This window comes from Kryptolebias marmoratus, linkage group LG17, assembly GCF_001649575.2.
Source record: "Kryptolebias marmoratus isolate JLee-2015 linkage group LG17, ASM164957v2, whole genome shotgun sequence".
Classification (NCBI taxonomy): Eukaryota; Metazoa; Chordata; class Actinopteri; order Cyprinodontiformes; family Rivulidae; genus Kryptolebias; species Kryptolebias marmoratus.
In genome coordinates, this window is record NC_051446.1 from 5,479,156 (window position 1) to 5,499,164 (window position 20,009).

General features: G+C 39.5%; 1 protein-coding gene across 1 annotated transcript in view; it reads left to right on the forward strand.

The window, feature by feature from the left end:
* epha7 (eph receptor A7) overlaps positions 1 to 20,009 on the forward strand; it is a 172,725-nt gene that overhangs the window by 115,776 nt on the left and 36,940 nt on the right. Inside the window, exons 8-14 of the mRNA XM_017432779.3 lie at positions 4,575 to 4,683; positions 8,648 to 8,703; positions 14,494 to 14,619; positions 15,062 to 15,247; positions 15,665 to 15,726; positions 15,936 to 16,145; positions 18,449 to 18,598. Coding sequence (XP_017288268.1) covers positions 4,575 to 4,683; positions 8,648 to 8,703; positions 14,494 to 14,619; positions 15,062 to 15,247; positions 15,665 to 15,726; positions 15,936 to 16,145; positions 18,449 to 18,598 — 899 coding nt within the window. The remainder of the gene's footprint in view (positions 1 to 4,574; positions 4,684 to 8,647; positions 8,704 to 14,493; positions 14,620 to 15,061; positions 15,248 to 15,664; positions 15,727 to 15,935; positions 16,146 to 18,448; positions 18,599 to 20,009) is intronic.

The window sequence follows — 20,009 nt, forward strand, 5'->3', positions numbered from 1 at the left end:
ATGCTGGTAGATGAAGGCCAGCTACTGAAGGGAAGCTGTCGGGTGCTGGTAGATGTGGGCCAGCTACTGAAGAGAAGTTGTCGAATGCTGGTAGATGAAGGTCAGCTACTGAAGGGAAGCTGTCGGGTGCTGGTAGATGAAGGCCCGCTGCTAGAGGGAAGTTATCGGATGCTGGTAGATGAAGGCCAGCTACTGAAGGGAAGCTGTCGGATGCTGGTAGATGAAGGCCAGCTACTGAAGGGAAGTTGTCGGATGCTGGTAGATGAAGGTCAGCTGCTGAAGGGAAGTTGTCGGATGCTGGTAGATGAAGGCCAGCTACTGAAGGGAAGTTGTCGGGTGCTAGTAGATGAAGGCCAGCTACTAAGGGAAGTTGTCGGGTGCTAGTAGATGAAAGCCAGCTACTGAAGGGAAGTTAACAGATGCTGGTAGATGAAGGCCAGCTACTGAAGGGAAGTTGTCAGGTGCTGGTAGATGAAGGTCGACTGCTGAAGGGAAGTTATCGGATGCTGGTAGATGAAGGTCAGCTACTGAAAGGAAGTTATCGGGTGCTGGTAGATGAAGGCCTAATGCTGAAGGGAAGTTGTCGGATGCTGGTAGATGAAGGCCAGCTACTGAAGGGAAGCTGTCGGATGCTGGTAGATGAAGGCCAGCTACTGAAGGGAAGTTGTCGGATGCTGGTAGATGAAGGTCAGCTGCTGAAGGGAAGTTGTCGGATGCTGGTAGATGAAGGTCAGCTGCTGAAGGGAAGTTGTCGGATGCTGGTAGATGAAGGCCAGCTACTGAAGGGAAGTTGTCGGGTGCTAGTAGATGAAGGCCAGCTACTAAGGGAAGTTGTCGGGTGCTAGTAGATGAAAGCCAGCTACTGAAGGGAAGTTGTCGGATGCTGGTAGATGAAGGTCAGCTGCTGAAGGGAAGTTGTCGGATGCTGGTAGATGAAGGCCAGCTACTGAAGGGAAGTTGTCAGGTGCTGGTAGATGAAGGCCGACTACTGAAGGGAAGTTGTCAGGTGCTGGTAGATGAAGGTCGACTGCTGAAGGGAAGTTATCGGATGCTGGTAGATGAAGGTCAGCTACTGAAAGGAAGTTATCGGGTGCTGGTAGATGAAGGCCTAATGCTGAAGGGAAGTTGTCGGGTGCTGGTAGATGAAGACCAGCTACTGAAGGGAAGTTGTCGGATGCTGGTAGATGAAGGCCAGCTACTAAGGGAAGTTGTCGGGTGCTGGTAGATGTGGGCCTAAGGCTGAAGGGAAGTTATCGGGTGCTGGTAGATGAAGGTCAGCTACTGAAGGGGAGCCAACCGGGTGACCATGGAAATAAAAACTCGACAGTTCTTCCTCCTGAATGTGTGCAGCCATATTTGATGTGACAGACGTCAGCTTTTTTTTTAATTTTTTTTGAATATATAATTATGACCCGGAGCTGTGAATAAGTTGTGAGCAAGTACGTCTTATCCTATGGATGGCCCAGAGCTGGCATTAGCGAGGGAGAGCTACAGGGGCCCTGAGTCTGGCCTGAGAGCTGACAGGTGCGAAAGTAAGCGGTGGTGATGACGTGGCAGGGCCGGCAGAAGCGCACTCTTGCAAATGAGCTGAAAGCGTGGAGATGAAGCACTGGAGCATATCCGTAGAGGCGACGAGCGTAGGGGAGAGATGATGAACGTCGGCAGAAGACGGAGAGATGATGGATGGCAGCCTGAAGAAGAGGCAGCAGACGAGGAGACGGATTTCTGCGTTGAGACGGCTGATACGGGAGTACTTTGAGCTGGAGCTGATGGCCCAGGCGAGGCAGGAGGCAAAGTTTGTGCGGATGAAGGACGGCCCCTGCGGTGCTTAGCTGGGGAAGCGGAGGATTTATGATCCGCTTTCCACTGATGGTTGCTGGAGGATGGGTTATCTGACTCGAAGTCTGACTTTTGGAACACGCGCCGACTTTTCTGAAGTTCGCCAGGTGCACGGATGAGGCCATGATGGAGCTCCTTTTAAACGAAGGCTTGCTCGCTGATTGGATGAGAAGGAGACACAGTTAGATGCTGATGGGCTGAAATGGAGGTGCGGTCTGGTGCTGAAAGGCTGTAGAGGAGGTGCACGACGCAGCGATTAGATGATGCAGGTGAGGCTGAAGCAGGTCTTCCAGTTTGAATTTACGCCTAGGCTTCATTTGTAAAATGTACAAAAGAAATTATAAACAGGAAAACAATATTGTGAGTGCTTAGTCAGCATCCACACAATAATTCACTTTGTGACCCTAATCCTGCAAGAGAGGCATATTTAAGGGACTGTTATAAGAAGTCTGGATGTGAAGTGGATGTTATGTCTGTAAATCATCCTGGATCTCAAGATTCCCAACTCAACTTAGATATGCACATAACTCTGTAATGTTCCCACCTTGGAGAGTAATAGCCCGGGGAAATTATTTGCTATGAAGCAAGGCAAACACAAATTGCTTTGACTTTATGCTGACAACATGTTACAGAAAAATCACTAAGCACAAGGACAAGCTTCTCTAGTGTCATGAGAATAAAGTCATTTAAATCTAATCAGTTACATTAGCTTTCCTCTCCATCTGTGAACTGTTGTGAGATTCATAGAAAAATATCTGCTGAAGATTAGAATAAGATTTTCAGTAAATGAATACACATGACATTAGCTTTTTAAAAATTTTCTGTGGACTTTTATAGTTCCATAAACAAAGTACTTATAATGTTTAATCCCACCAAAGCTGGAAGTCATTCACTTTTAAATAAATAACAGTATCTTATATTAATCTGAGCCTTTTAAGATAGGAAACTTGGCTCGTAGCCATTTTAACCCTTTTTTTCTACAGTGCAGCTACACTCTCCGGCCTACATTCACCAAAGGACTACGCACCTTTGCAGGCACTAATCAGGAATAATCCAGATTTTGTGTATTTGTCTAATTCTCAAAATTCTATCAAAGGGAGACATGCACCGATGACAGTCTTTGCCCCTGTCCACATAAGAGCAACATTTTGTAAATACACAAATGCTTTTTATGTTTCAGCCTTGCATCCACATATAAACAGTGATTTGGGAGCCACTAAATTGTATTTTTCTAAACCAGTTTTCAGAGTGAGAAAATTTTTAAATGCCATCATCATCTGTTCCTCTGGATACCCCACCTGATATCGTTAATTATGTCTGCAGGTTTTGACTGAAAGAATTCCCAGTCAGTAGTAGATTAATGTGACACAAAGTAGAAATTCCACTTGTCCTCAGTCCATAAATAGGATTTGTTTGTTTTTTTGCTTTTGTATTTGCCATTTTTCTCTTTTCTGAATAAGTGTGTATAAGCGAGAAGAGAGTCTGTAAACAGAAAAGCCTTTCCAGATTTCACTCTCCTTTAATCATTTATTCCTCAGATTTTACCCTTTTATACCCTGTTTGTTATGATTAATAATTATTTCTGATTTTAAAGTAAATTGCTCCAATAATCAATTATGTTGATATTTGCTGAAGATTGAAACCACAGTTCACGTTTTTTTTGTCAAAAATGTGTAAAACATGCCTTTTTTTTAAGTTTACCTGCCATATGAATTCATTTTTATAAAATTTGAACCCCTTACATCACTTACACATTCATGTCTTTTTGGTTTGTCAAACTCCAGGCCTCAAGGGCAGCTGTCCTGGAGATTTTAGGTTTTTCTGCTCCAACACACCTGATTCAAATGGTTTGATTAGCTCCTCACCAAATCATCAAGTTCTCCAGGAGCACGGCAACAAGTCATCCATTTAAACAAAGGTGTTTTAAAGCAAGAACACATCTAAAACATGCAGGAGTGCAGTCCTCGAGGAACACCTGTGGTTTAGACCCTCCTGCACACCTTACGTTCAACATTTCTGCATAAAACACAGAAACGTTGAATTGACATTATTGTTAACATAAACTGTAAAAATTGTACTACATGGAGGGTAAAATGTTTCAAAGCCTGCGGTCCAGTGAAAATGTTTTTGATCTGCACTAAGCTTCTCAACATGGAAACCTCAGTCTGTGATACAGACAAGTCTCCTTCTTTGTTCCAACAGTAGCTGCTGGGAAAAAAAATACACATAGTTTTCAGCCTCTTTCTATCTTCTGTCAGTATTTTTCTGTATTTATACAGCGCAGATACACTTGATTTAAAATGCATGAACTTCTCTCTCATCCGGCACTTAGATTGAATGGATACGAAGCTGCTTCAAGCTGTTCTTTCAAGCAATCAGCAGTTTGTCAACTCAAACAGTCCGAGCTCTCTCAGAGCTCTGACTGGGAAACAATTCAGCCTGAATGTGCCTTTGTTTGAGATGAAGGGCATTGCCGTCGCCGTCTGGGACTATTAAACCCACTTTCTGAAACAGTAGAGCCGTGTGTATAAGGACGACTAAAATAGAAAAAACACCCCTCCTTCTCTCTCTTTGGGGTAGTATGTGGGGGTGGGGAGGGGGTTATCAATCTCCATGCTGCTCATTGGGACTTAATTACTGTCTGTCCTGCAGATTGCAGTTTTCAGTGTTGTTAAATTCACACTGAGCTTCTGTCTCCTTTGTGTTTGTGTGTGAACGTATATTTGTCTCATCAGCTGCGATCGTCTCCAGCGAGCAGAATCCCGTCATCATCATAGCAGTGGTGGCCGTGGCGGGAACCATCATTCTGGTGTTCATGGTGTTCGGCTTCATCATTGGGAGAAGGTACGCTCTCGCGGGCCCCATTGACTCTCCGCTCCTGTGAGTTTGCGCTTGTCAATTAGCCTTTCTGTCACTCACAGGCCTCCACGTCTGTGGAGTTGTCGCACACGCACACATGTGCACCAATCATCTTGTAGCATGCTGTGCTAATGGCTTGTGATGCACCATCAACCCCAACCCTCTCATACACCACCTTCACAAGCAAATGTTTAGCTGTTTTTGCAGAGCCATTATGAGACAGGGACTCCAAAGAGAGAAAGCTTTAGCCCTGCATTCCTATGTGACAAAAGTGTGTAAGATTGTGTGAGAGGAATATGTAAAAGGAGTGAGAGGAGTGTGTGAAAGTGTGTGAGAGGAGTGTGTATGATTGTGTGAGAGGAGAGTGAGAGTGTGTGAAAGGAGTGTGTTAAGAGCGTGTAAGAGGAGTGTGAGACAAGTGTGCAAGAGGGCCTTGAGAAGAGTGTGTGAGAGTGGAAAAGGAGTGCTTTGAGAGTGTAGGAGTGAAAGTGCTGAATGAAATTTGGTGCTCAGTTTTTTTTATCCTTCATCACAAACAACTCAGTTCATCATCATCAGCTACTGCATGAAGCTACTGTCAGCTAAACTTGTCATGATGGGTTCATATAACTTTAAAAAAATTAGAAAATTGCATTCTTTATCACATTATGAAGTTTCTTAGCAGGTTAGTGGTTAAATCATTTTGATGTCTCTGTTGTTTTTGTGTGTTTTTTGTTTGTCCTGATATCTCTTCTAGTGATCCTGACAGAGCCTTAGAGGTTGAGATCAGGACACTATGAGAGTCATACTGTTTGTTGCAGGATTCTTGTTTTTCAGTCATCTTAAGATACTTAATCATAGCACCGGCTGAATGTTCTCTTGTGCTGGAAAGTCAATTTTTATCTGACAGTTAGATCATTTAAAATAAGTCTGTGCAATATCTAATGCCCCTTTTCCACAGGCTCTAAAGGTCCCGGCTCCACTCTACTCGGCTTGCTTTGCACGCGTTTCCACCGGCAGTTTTTCAAGGCTGGTCCTTGCTTTTTTGGTCCCTGCTTCGGAGTAGGGCCAGTCGGGTCGGCCCTGCTTTTGTGGGTGCCTGAAATCTCAGGCGTATAACAGCTGACCTACGCGCAACAATCGCTGCATCCAGAGCATTTCTTCCACTGCACCTCTCTTCCTGAAGTCTCAGGAGAATCCCCATAAGTTTAAAAAACAGCAACAACACAGGGCCAACGATGTCCCCCCGCAGCCCCACCCCCCACAACACAAGAAGGCATTCCTCTGCTACCGACCAAACTGGCCGGTGGAAACACAATGCATTTTTTTAGAGCCGAGCCAAGCCAGGCTGAGTAGAGTGGGGCTTCTGTAGTAGAGCCAGTAGAAAAGGGGCATAATGCTTTTGCAGTTTTAAGACTGAATCTATGTTTTTGAACAAACAATACATCTGTATAAACAGTTTGGAGCCTTAATACCCTAGCATGTGGATATTTAAAGGAGCTAAATTGCCCAACTGTGACAGGTAGAATGGAAGAAGAACTAAACACATGAAACAATAAAAAAACAGTAAGATTTCTAGTAGGTTAATCTCAGATTAACACTTAGCAAGGCAATTATTAGATTTGCAAAGATAGATCACACACAAAAAGGGTAAGCGTGATTAACTTAGCAGTTAGCATTGCTAAGTGTAACAGCAGTCTCTATGTTTGATAGATGGTGAATGTAGCCTACCTTGACTTAAGCTTCTCCAGACAGGCTGCCACCATTTCCAAATCCAGCATGTCCCCTGACAGATAAAAGTTAAGTTTAAAAGGAAGAAAAAGTAAAACTTTAATTTGTTTAGCTTTCTTGTTCTGCTGAAGCTCCTTGTTCTTCTTCTGTAGGCAGCCAGTGTTTAGTCCTCAATTGTTAATACTGTAACAATCTATCCCAGCTTCCATGTCTCTAAATGTTTGTATTTCACACATTACAAGTTGTTTTCTAAACTTACAGACTACACTATGCAGCAGGCAGGTTCCACCTGTTTGTCCAATGATGACTTTAGGGAAATCTGGCATTTATTTATACACATTAAACTATAAATGTATATTTTATTAAATGGTAAATCGGTTGTAATTATATAGCACCTTTTTAACCAGTCAGGCCACTCAAAGGGCTTTACAACACAATCTGTATCCTCAATCACCCAGCCATGCTCATATTCATACAGCTACATTTTTACAAAGCTAATCTGAATAAATCATCGTGTAGAGTCTAATCAGTGCTTTAGATCACATTCATACACTGATAGCACTCATCAGAGGTAATGAGGAGTTCAGTGTTATGCCCAGGGACACTTCAACATCTGTCCCTGGGCACACTGGTGGAATCAAACTCTCTTGTTGGAGAACGGCTGCTCTAACCACTCATCCACAGCTGCCTTACAAAATATTATTATCATTATTATTTTTATCTAAATGTGTAACAACAGTTTAGTTGTATGCCTAAACTTCAGTTATAAAATCAGCCAAAAATATGAACTGCAATTATATTGAACCATAGAATCTGGATTGGTGGACTGATTTGGAACTTTGGGTCAATATCCAATCCAAAAATGACATTGGTATCAGAGGCTAATTCTATTTAAGTTAATTGATTTTCTTCATTTAGTGCTAACTCACAACAAAAGTTGTGTCAGGGCAGTATACACCAAAAATAACAACTCCATTTGTGTCTGATTCAATCCATCTATATGACAAGAGCACATACAGTACATTATGAATTGCAAATTAGTAGAAAGGGTATCTATTTAAGGAAATGAACAGATTGTGTCAAATCTTCCTATTGGCGCAATCCTCCATTCTGAGCAGCACTCCTTTTAAAGAGGAAGAAACCTCCAGCAGAACCAGGCTAAGAATGGACAGCCTGGGGGAGCCAGTCACGTCAATAGGAAAGGAAAGAGATACAAACAAACAGAAAGTGGTCTGAGTATAGTTTCTGTCCGAAAATAAACAAAGAAAAACACATGGTAATGACAGCAATCATTGCAAATACAAGCATAGAGTAAAGAGAGTAAAGACAGCAGTAGTGTAAAGAAATGTGATCAGTTTGTCCTCCAGCAGTTTAAGCCTATAGTAGCACAACTAAGGGATAGCTCAGGAAACCCAAGGCAACCCTAACTATAGGATTGATCTAAAAGGATAATCTTAAAAGTAGACGGAGTGCCAGCCTCACAGACAGAAATTGGTAGTTTGTTCCACAAGAGAAGAGCTTGACAACTGACTAAATTTGCATCCCGTTCTACTTTTAAAAACTCTATGAACCACAAGTAAACCTGCAGTCTGAGAATGAAGTGCTCTGTTGGGAAAATATGGAACAATAACATATTTAATATAAGATAGTTTGGTTGTTGAGAGCTTTGATGTTAAAAGATTTAAAATTATATTCTAAATTTGACAGTTAGCCAATGGAAGCCAATACTGTTATTAGACTGGATTGGTCTCAACTCAAATGCAAATGTACATCCTAGTTCTTTCAATTATAACTGCATCAAAAATAACAAAAAGTACTAAGTTTAGGGCAATTAAAGCAGTTTATAGTACCAACAGTAGAGACAAACACACACAAACAGATGAACATTATCATACAGAAAGTGCATGTTTATCGTTTTTGGTATTTTTCACTTCCCGGTATGACGGCTTCCTCCACAATGTGCATCCAATCACTTGTTTCAGATTACAGTTAATGTTGTAGGACATGTTGAACAGCCTTGTACTGTGCACTTTTGTGTGATATGTGACATGATTCGCTTCCTGTGTGATGTTCAACAGTCTAAACTGTTTGCTTTCAGCTCCTGCTGCTCAGCTGGGGTTGCAAAAAGATTTATCTTTCACAGCATTTACTGCTACATTAAAATTCTTGCAATTTAGGGCTTTATTTCTGTCACACAATCTGTTGATTCTGCCACTTTCTTTTCCTCTCGCTCACCCAGACACTGTGGCTACAGCAAAGCTGATCAGGAGGGAGATGAGGAACTCTATTTCCAGTGTGAGTACTTTATCAGCACAAACACAGACCGTTTATGTTCAGTTTTATTTTTTCTTTCTACAGATAGAGATATTGTAACACTGTGCATTAAAAACTGTATTAAAACTCATTAGCACTTACCAGTAGGACCAAGTTCATTTGATTTGAAGCACAGCTGAGCTCTTTCTGGCCAAGTTCTGCTGTTGATTGGCTTCACTCCATCTGTGGAGATGAAGAAGTCAGGAAACTACAAACGCACAAGTCTGACAGCTGCTAGAGAAGGAGGTCAAAGGCAAGTTCTTCAAAATATAACATCAGCCTGGTAGTTTTTAGTGACTGACATAGTTTCTGGTCTGCAAACACTTTGCTGTCTTAGAGCTTTAACTGATGCGCCACCCCTAATGATGCCCCTGGAGATCCAGTTGGAGACAGTTATCCCAAGTGGAGCCATAATGATCCGCGCTGTAGGCTAACTGCTGATTTGGAAACAAAGGGTCAGGGGTGGCACAAAGCGTATGGCTGGAGCAGAAGCAGTGAGCCCAGGTTGACTGCTGCTAAGTATCTGACAGATGCACTTCAGTAGGTCACAAGTCCCTTCTGCTCTAACTGAAAACTGGCTGAAAACACAAACACAGCCTATGTAGTACGAGCTTAATGGAAGAATGTGGAGTGCAGTACAGAATGACGAGACACTGTCAGGCCGACAGAAGCCAGATAGAGCCCAAATCCAACACACAGACCCAATTTGTCTGCCATGTAGAAGTGAGGGAATCGTGATAAGACATCTCCTATCAGATCCGCTGACATCTTGGATGGACGAAGCAATTATGGAAGCAAGTGGTGGGAAATCTCAGCTGCCAGCATCTCCTCCCCAGAGCACAATGGATTTGTTGTGTTTGTGCTGGTGGATTGGTCAGAACACTTTTACACCATTCAGACAATAAGTGTCTCTCCGACTGTTTGATTGTGTTGTTTTTAGGCATGGGTTGGTATGAGATTCTGACAGTATGAAAACCTGGAGCAAAAATTCAGAGTACTACGATATTACAACAAAAATTAAAAAATTGATTTATTTGTATTTATGTAAAAACATAAATGCAAATACTATTGCAACTTCTACCTAAATATTATTACTTATTCCTTAAAAATGATTATATTAAAGGTACAGGGTAAAATTATCGTATTTTCTGGACTATAAGGCACACTTAAAAGCCTTCAATTTTCTCAAAAAACGACAGTGCGCCTTATAATCCAGAGTGCCTTATATGTGTAAGAAGTTGTAATGCTTTAGTACAACTTTAGTAAACTACAAAGCTGCACCGCTTGCAGCATTAAGGCTCAGTTATAGTCGTGCTCTGAAGTGACGTGAGAGAGCGGTGGAGGCGTTTATACTTTACGCTTACGTCGGTGCAGTATTCTTCCATGAGTTTTGAACCGTTTGATTATCTTTGTGATCTCTCATAGAGGGATCATATAAATGCTGATACAGGAGAACCAGCTCCGCTAGAGTGCCAAAATTGCCCATTTTGAAAGGAGCGCACAGTCAGCGCAAAGTTACAAAAATTGGGAGGTGCAGGACGATGCTCCTTATAGTCCGGTGCACTTTATACATGACAAAAGTTCGAAAATGGACCATTCATTGGCAGTGCGTCTTATAATCCAGTGCACCCTATAGTGTGGAAATTAAGGTACTTAAATTAGTTTTTATTCATAGTAATTTCAATTTAAATCCACAAATAGAACACAAGTGAGCATGTTGACAGTCACTCAGAACAAATTTTAAATCAATGTGATCTGCTTTTTGATTTATAATATTTTCCATTTATAATGATATTTAGGATCCAGGCTAAATTTTTCATTAAATCACAATTATTCAGATGATTTTTTAATTTAACACTTGAAAGTCAGAGGGCTGTTGTAAAACAGTGATTTTTAAAAACATAGATTGTAAAGGATATTATGGATGTAAATTACCATGAGCAGCTTGTTTAATGACACTATGGGCAGTTCTTCTCATAAATATGTGCTGAAGTTTTCTTTTTAAGAGACTGTTTTATGGTTGCTGTTTAACTGTTATGTTGTCTACCTTAAAAACAAGGTATGTTTCCCTTTAACCCTCTTGTGACCTTTGGGACAAATTGACCTGAATTTATAAGGGCTTCACTACCTGTCTTTGTCTCTTTCTCCCTCTCTTTTGAGGGCTTCAGAAGGGTTAAGACATAAGGTTTTTAATGCAGTCTTTCTTGTCAGTTTCACACACAAGCGGCAGTCCAAAACTAAACTATCACACCAGTTGAATTTATTTATAATTCTAAAGTTATTGTGCTAATTGCGGAAAATGTTTCTTCTTCTCTGCTGCTCTGTTCTTTGCAAAATAATGCTGCAGTCCTGACAAGCTGATGTAAAGTAATTAATTAGCTGGTTGTTAGCCTCCATAGCTAACCTGCAGTAGGCAGTATGTTTCATCTGCTAACAATCTTGTAGCTTGTTGCAAATCTTTGTTTCAAAACAGTGTTAACTTGAAAAGAGGGAGAGGTGTTTCTCCTCTGGTAAACAAGCCATGACTGACTGTTTTATGAATGAAATGCACAACGAACTGACGAGGTTGTTTTTTAATGAGCATAAGAGTTTAAGGGAATTTTCTCCTCAGCTTTCGTTTTCAACTGATTGGTGATTTAGAGTGACATCTCTGGTAAAGTCGTAAAAAATAGCCCTTTATCTCATTGTCAGGTGAATACACCATTGGAACAGTATGACAGAAAAATGTAGAACTTTTGTAAGTGTGACTTTTTAACACTATGGTATATTTTAAACTTGTAACCTGACCTTTAACCTTTTGCACTCATACCTACTCATTTAGCTTTATTGAGTGATTCTTTTTTTTAAATGTCTTTTCATAGCATATAAACCTCCATTTTCATGTGGAAATTTGAATGAAACACAAATAGAACTAGAACTTATTATCTGGGTCCAAGCCCCTTGATGCCCCCCCTATGGATTCATAAGATTAGTTTTCCATACAAATAAAGTGCCCCCTCCCAAATATATTCCTTGTTCAGTGTTAGAAAAAGTGTAACTTTTCGGAATGACCTGATTTGTGTGTCAGAGCAAGCAATACCATTTACTTGTTTTAGTATGAAAATATGAATGTTTTAGTATGAAAATAATGAATAAACAAAAAAATCTATCAGTGTTTTATTTAATGTTTAAGAATGGCTATTTTGTGGTCGATTTGTGTCTACAAACTCTGAAATTGTACCATATAACACTTTCCAAATTTTGAATCCCTATCTCCAGGAAGTGCTGATCTTCTAATCTAACCGAAAACATTCCAAAAGAAAGGCCAGAAAACCCAATTTAAAACAACTGTCAGTATTAGAAGCTAAATTCAAAATAAAAAAAAATCAAAAGTTTGACATAAGAAATTCTAAAAAAAAAGGAAAAAAATCACAAATGACCCAGGCTTGGAAAATTGTTATGTTTGTGTAGCACAAACATACAATTTTTGAATATGAAAATAATTTTACAGATCCAAAGAAAAATTTAAAACTTTACAGGAATGTTTTGAAGAAGAGGCCTGCTGATTTTTCATACTGATTTTTTAAAGTCTTTTTATAGCTTGTAAACTTCCTTTTTCATGTGTAAATTCAGATTAATTACAAATAAAATGACATGTTCCAGTCTTGAGAGATGTGTCTCCTAAGAGCCAAAAGTGACCTTAAAATGTCCTACAAATGAACTTCCTCAGAAGAATCCTTTTTTTCTTACTCAAGGTGGAAACATCTTAAAAGAACGTGTGATTTTTGGGATTGTTGGTGACAAAAGACAGCTGTTTTTGGTTGTGGTTACTATAACAGGTTTCTTTCTGCCAGGAGAGGTAAACCAGACCCTGTTCCTTCTCTATCTGGCAGTGTTCAGTGTTCACATTCCAAAGTATCTCCTTCCCTGTTCAAGGACAAATTTATAAATCTAAATCTCATGGTGTTCTTAGATCAAAGGCAAAATGAAACTCACCTGAGTTCTGAGTTCACACATTTTTTGCCTCCACACACAGCAGTTCAGTAAGTCCTTTATGATGACTGGGGTCTAGTTTTAAAGATTTGATGCAGAACTTTAAGGACGGACTCCAGCTCCCGGTTTACATGAGTTTGTCAACCATCCCTGGTTGTTCCTTCTGGTGATGTCAGATGAATCTTAACATTATTGTTGTGACAAGGCATTATGTGTGCTACTCAAACTGAGAGAAGATTATTTAAAGTGGATGAGTATTTGCTTCCATTCTGTTTGCTTTAAAGTTTTAGTTGCTTGCTTTTTTGAGTTTGAATTAAGGTCTGTTTGCTTTCTCTCTAAAGATCATGACAGTGTTAAAAATCATTATACTGACTTGAAATTTCCAAAGATTTAAGTGGATTATTTCAGGATGGCAATGCATAAGCAATGAAGCCTCCTTATTATTAATCTGTTCAAAATTGTTCTCCTGTATCTTGACATTTAACTTAGAAATAAAACAAACAAATTAAACACCAAAAGATGGAGTTGGACTAGGAATAATTTGTGTGATTTATGTTAGTGGTATGCAACACAAGGTAAACAAAATTTGCAAAACACTGAGTAAAAAATAATGGAAATGAGTGATATTTATGTAGGTGAAACCCATAAGAAAACCCAGCCTTCTTTGGAGCTCTCTAGCTCAGACATACTTCACAGTAGAAACACCTTTCAAACTTTAGGCAGGTCACAGAAATTTGGAATTTTGCAGCAGCTTAAACATTTCTTTTGATCTAGGTTCTTTTTACAGTTTTTTATAATGTATACAGTTCATACATCAAAATGTAGGCTTTTTTTATCACTTTAGATATTTTAATAGTCATGTTGGAATTTTGGAGAGAAGATACAACATTCAACATTTCTGCAGAAATGTTCTAGTTCAGTTTTAATTCCTTTTTTTTTTACTATAACTGCACCATAAGTATCAGTGTTTCCAGTGAACATGTTGAACCCCCAGAAGGGTCATTATCTCTACTGTATCTGTTGAGTTAAAAAATCCCTTGGATCAACTTAATAAATTCAAAATCTCAACCTGATCGTCAGTCTGCACTAAACGGACCTTGGTTTCCTCACATTTACTTCATAAATGTCTCATTAGCCTCCAGAATCTTTCATTTTAGTATTTCAAACATTAAAACGTGAAGTAAAAAACGGCACAGTGCCTTGCAAAAGTATTCATCTCTTTTAGAAATATTTCTATAAAAATACTTCATATTAATGAAGTTGTTTTTCTTGTGGCTGCTCCCTTCTGTCAGGGGTCACCAAAGCGAGTGAACTTGCACAGAATATTTAGAAAATATTTTATGCTGGATGAGGCAACAAAAGAGAGAGATTACCAAAAAGGTAAATACTTTTGCAAGGTACAGTAAAAGCTAGAAAATAACTGTTCGCCTGTCAGAACATTTAAAACCCTTGCTGCCATTGTTTCTGTCAAGCCGCTCTTACCTCGGAATGATCTGGGTTTAAGAGCACCGAGTCAGAACCTACACGGTTGGTTAGACGCATTCTGTTTCGCTGAGGGTAGTCTCAGCTGTAGGGGGGTGAAAGGGAACTGACAGTCTCGTAAAAACTACCACACACGGGTTACTCAAACCTTTGTACTGAGTTTTCTGGAGTGAAAAGCCTTTCTGACATCAGTTGGCACCAGCTTGTTCAGCTATTTTTCCTAAATTTCTGGCCATGGTAACCATTTGCTTGTCACGTGCCTGCTGTAGCACGATCAGCATACCTAATCATAACAGCAATCTTCTTATCTTCCTACAGTTAAATTTCCAGGCACCAAAACTTACATCGACCCCGAAACCTATGAGGACCCGAACAGGGCTGTACATCAGTTTGCCAAGGAGCTGGATGCCTCCTGCATTAAAATCGAGCGAGTTATTGGAGCAGGTGAGCCCATGCTCAGCTCTTCCCGTTTAGTGGCTCAGAGCTCTCATACATCATGCTGACAGCCAAATATTTACACCTTGAATGGGGACACAGCTTCATGTTTCTTATATTGATAGAGCTATCGCGAAAGGGGGGAAAAGTTCATTGCAATTAATGTGTGGTCTGCGTTCAGCAGAAGCAGTCAGAAAGATACCTGCAGCTGAAAATTGCTGCCACATGGGTTTTACCGAGGCGGTCAGTGACAGTATCTATGCATCTCCAGTGTGTCTTATTATAGGCCTCAGTTACACTCCCCTGAGAATAACAAGGTGTCGTACTCCAATTTGTATTCCAGCACGGCACAGGTGCTTTGTCCTAAAATATACTAATAAAATTGTCATTGTGAGGCGCATGTTTTTTATCCACTGGCCCCTTCACTCATGAGCAGTTTCAACCCTCGCAGGAGAGTTTGGGGAGGTGTGCAGCGGTCGGCTGAAGCTGCCTGGAAAGCGGGACGTGTCAGTCGCTATCAAGACGCTGAAAGTGGGCTACACAGAGAAGCAGAGACGGGACTTCTTGTGCGAGGCCAGCATCATGGGACAGTTTGACCACCCCAATGTCGTCCATCTGGAGGGAGTTGTGACGAGAGGTAATGTTGGAACCGCAGCGCAGGAATGAATATCACTCACCACCTTTTATCCCAGAGTTTTAAGTAAGAAAGTTTATAGAAAGTCTCAGTAGTTCATGAGATGTTTTGCTAACAGAGGACACACACATACACATAAGCAAAAACATGATAATCTGCCTTTGCCACTATTGTTCCTATATCCCTGGCTAGTGGACTATAGTACCTGCACTCTCTTTTGAACATTTTCCCTATTTGACTCTTAAATAAAAGGACCAGATGGTAAGTTTTAATTAAAAGCAAATGAAACATGCAGCTAAAAATAACTTGGAATCAGATTTGGCACAGCCATTGTATTGTGAGGCTTTTTGAAAGCAAATAAAATTTAGGTATTAATTAATCATCTTCTGTTTCTATTTTTTTTTTTTTTTTTCCCTCCAGGGAAACCGGTCATGATTGTCATCGAGTACATGGAGAACGGCTCATTAGATGCTTTCCTCAGGGTGAGTATCACCTCCAAACTCGGCGCAGCATCTTTTCTAACTTTTCTCTGCACCTTTTCCCAGCTTCCCAAAGAGCAGCAGTCTGCAGTGGGATCTGCGCCACTCATAAATATCATAAATCTTGTGTTAGAGCTGCTGCAGTTCTGTAACCTACATCCCCCCTGTGGTCAGTGAAGATGGCTGACCTGCCTGTGTCTCTTGCTGCACAGAAACACGACGGTCAGTTCACAGTCATCCAGTTGGTGGGAATGCTGCGGGGCATTGCGGCGGGAATGAGATATCTTGCAGATATGGGCTACGTCCACAGAGACCTGGCTGCGCGGAACATCCTCGTCAACAGCAATCTTGTATGTAAAGTCTCTGATTTCGGCCTGTCGAGGGTGATAGAAGACGATCCCGAGGCTGTCTACACAACAACTGTGAGTCAATTAGAGTGCTTGTTCTCCACACCAAAAGCCTTGTCTGAATTCTCTAATTAAGTTGCTGCTGGTGTATGAAAAAAGAGGAGAATAAAAGCTACACACCAAGATTGTCTTCGGCAATACTCATGTTTAAAACAAGCTGCATTTCAGCAAGTTTTTGTTCAAAACGAATTTAAAAGTCTTCAACCAAGCATTTAGTAGTGCTTAAAAGTTAAATGTGTAATTATTTAATTTAATTCTTGGATTTATTTTTTATCATTGTCCTAAAAATGTTCCATTTATTGGGGGAAACAATTACTTGTGACAAATTTCATTTTTGGTTTATATTCGACAACAATCAGGTTGAAACCCTGAATTTAATTATTCATGGCTTGAACTGTTCGCTCTACAGTTCCAATCATTAAACAGCTGAAACAGTGAAGCAAAAAATAATATGAACTAAAAAAAACTGTCAGATTCTGCAAAAACGCAGTGTGGACACGGAGTGCTGAATGACTTTGCTGAAATTTGTTGAATAGGCTGAAACTGAACTAATGAAGTTAAAAATATTGGAACAAAAGTTAAAATCAGCAGACCTAAAGCTAAAATCTAAAATGATGAAAAAAACCCTGGCTAAAAGATGAAATTAGCAGAACTGTAGCTAAAAACCAAAAATAGCAAAAAGTAGCTAAAAGCTAAAAATAAAGCAAAAATCTTCATTAGATTTCAAAGAACACAGTTATTGAAGAATTTTTGAAGTTCCTTATTTATTTCAATGTTGCTGTTCTTTTGGCTGCTTCCTTCTTCAGGTTTTTGCCACAGAAAGCAAACTCACACAAAAGATTTGGTAATTGTTTTACACCAGATGCCCTTCCTGCGCAACCTGGGCTCAAACCTGCAACCTCAGGATTACAAGACCGTGGCACTGGCCATTGAATAAGAAAAGAAAATTGTTAGAAAAGTTAAATAAAAGTTAATTTAAACATAACACTAAGAGCTAAGATTAGCATAAGTCACAAAACGCTAAATAGAGCAAACAGTAGCTAAAAGTTAAAAGTTACCAGAACAATAACTACAGCTAAAACAGGAACATAAAAAGTCAAAAACAAAGTCACTATGCTGAAGCAGATTTGAAAAGGAACAATTTTTTAAAGAAACTGAATGGATCTCAATACACTTCGACTGGGAAAGTTTGGATATAAAGTTAAATAGTTCAAAACGTATGGTTAGGTTTTGATATGTGAATGGCTAAAATAGCACAAAGTATGCAGAAGTAGCTCGATACCAAAAAACATACAGAAGAAACTAAACAGGAAAACAATAGTGGGAGTGCTGACTCAGTATTCACACAATAATTAGTTTGATTTTAGCCAAAAACTGTGAATGAAATGAAAACTGTAACTATAAAAAAGAAACAATACTAATTAAACCATGCAATACTTAGAAAAATCAAAATGAGCTGAAGTTGCTTCAGATTATTTTTAATACAATAAAATAAAAACAAAACAATGTAGTGTCTCACTTTAAAATGTCTTGCAAACTAGCTGAAGAAAACCGACTGACTGAACATTGGTGTAGAATCTCAGTCATCCAGGACATGAAAACCCTAAAGGATTCACCAGGATGCAACTGGACCAGTTGCCTTCTGTTCCCAATTTAAGCAACAAATCTGCAAAGCTCTGCTTCACAAGTGAAGGAATTGTCTGGCTAAACTCTGTAAACATTTCAAGACATTTTGAAAGCTCCCTTATGAATGACATGAGAGAGTTTTCATTATTAACTACTACAATCCAGTGAGGAACTACCTTAAAATAGTTAAAATGTATTACACACTTAAGATTTTCTGCATAATATAAAGCTCAAATCCTTTCTGAATGCAGTTAGGTGTTATAGAAAAAAATCACGAGTTATTGTAAATATCTATAAGACATAAAATCTAACTTTATGATTACGCTTGTGATAATTGCAGTTTTTCTTTGATGCTCTTGTTTCTTAAGAAGTTAGGTTTGCAATAAGTCATTTACCTAAATCTGTTTAAAGTTGTTGGAGCTAAGTTATTAAATGAAATTGTTGAAGTTTCTCAGCAGCAACCCAGCTATAGTATGTTCTATATGAATGATTTAGAAACCATCAAAGCTGCTGGAACTCATCTTAAAAAGTGGCCTTTTTGAAATGAAGATGTATCTTTTCACATTAGTGTTGATAAACTGTGTGTTTTGGTTCAGTGTTGAACCTAAATCTTGTGCTCTTACTGATGTTTTAGAGCAATATGCAGGATGTAATTAATTTGATATTTACTCCAGCCACATTTTTCTGAACAGGGTGGTAAAATACCCGTCCGATGGACTGCGCCAGAAGCTATCCAGTATCGTAAATTCACCTCTGCCAGTGATGTGTGGAGCTATGGCATCGTCATGTGGGAGGTCATGTCCTATGGGGAACGGCCTTACTGGGACATGTCTAATCAAGATGTAAGTGGTTACCTGACCAACAGACAGGTTAGGGTTTTCTTCATAACCTATACCATAATAATTTACATACATCTACAAGACTGTTCCATTGTTTACATAGCAAAATACAGTTGTCTGAAAATAAATGAGTTAACTTAGGGGTTAGATTTTTGTTTTTCTTTCCTGGCTCTTTTTAAAAGTGAAAAAGTCCTTATCCAATTCAAAAGCTTTGGCTTGATGAAACTATAGAAATTGCTTTTTCTCAAAAGTGCAGTGTGAATGCTGAGTGTCGAATGACTTTGCTAAAGAAGCTAAAGCTGAGTTGGTAAAGTTAAAATGGGCAGGAATGAGGCTAAAATGAGCAAAACTAGGCTGAAATTTACAGAATTCAAGTCAAAATTTCAAAACAGCAAAATAGTAGTTGGAAATTCAAAGCAAACAATGTTTTGAATAGTTTGAAGTGATCTCCATATATTTCCATGCAGACATTTACTTTTTAAAAAGTTCAATGTTGTGAAAAATGTAAAAGGGAAAAAAAAAAACATACCGTATTTTCCGGACTATAAGGCGCACTTAAAAGCCTTCAATTTTCTCAAAAAACGACAGAGCGCCTTCAAATCCTGAGCGCCTTATATATGTAAGAAGTCCTGATGTTTTAGTAAGACTTTGGTAAACTACAAAGCTGCACCGCTTGCAGCATTAAAGCTCAGTTATAGTCGTGCTCTGAAGTGACCTGAGCGAGCGGCGAAGGCGTTTATACTTGATGCTTCCGTCGGTGCAGTATTGTTCTGTGAATTTTGAACCGTTTGATTATCTTCGTGATCTCTCATAGAGGGATCATATAAATGCTGATACAGGAAACCAGCTCCGCAAGAGCACCAAAATCATCAGCGCGAAGTTATTAAAATTAGGTTCACGAGGGTGCGCCTTATAGTCCAGTGTGCTTTATATATGACAAAAGTGCGAAAATGGACCATTCATTGACAGTGCGTCTTATAATCCAGTGCACCCTATAGTGCGGAAAATACGGTAAATCACATTACAGTATTCCTGATCTATCTGAATAACTTGATATGTGAACGACCAAAATAGCACAATGTTTGATTTCAAAGAACATACAGAAGAAACTATATACATAAAATAACAATAACATTTACACAATGAAATTATTGAAATACTTAGGGTTCTTATGCAGTCCTGAAAACTATGGAATCTACTTTTAGTATTTTTCAAGACTGAATAACTTTAAAAAAGAAAAACTGTTTGTTTCCAAACTTTATTCTCCATTTTTCATAAATTAAAGATAAAATTAAATTCCATTCCATTCCATCCTCTTCCGCTTATCCGGGGTCGGGTCGTGGGGGCAGCAGCCCAAGCAGGGAAACCCAGACTTCCCTCTCCCCAGCCACCTGGGCCAGCTCCTCTGGGGGAA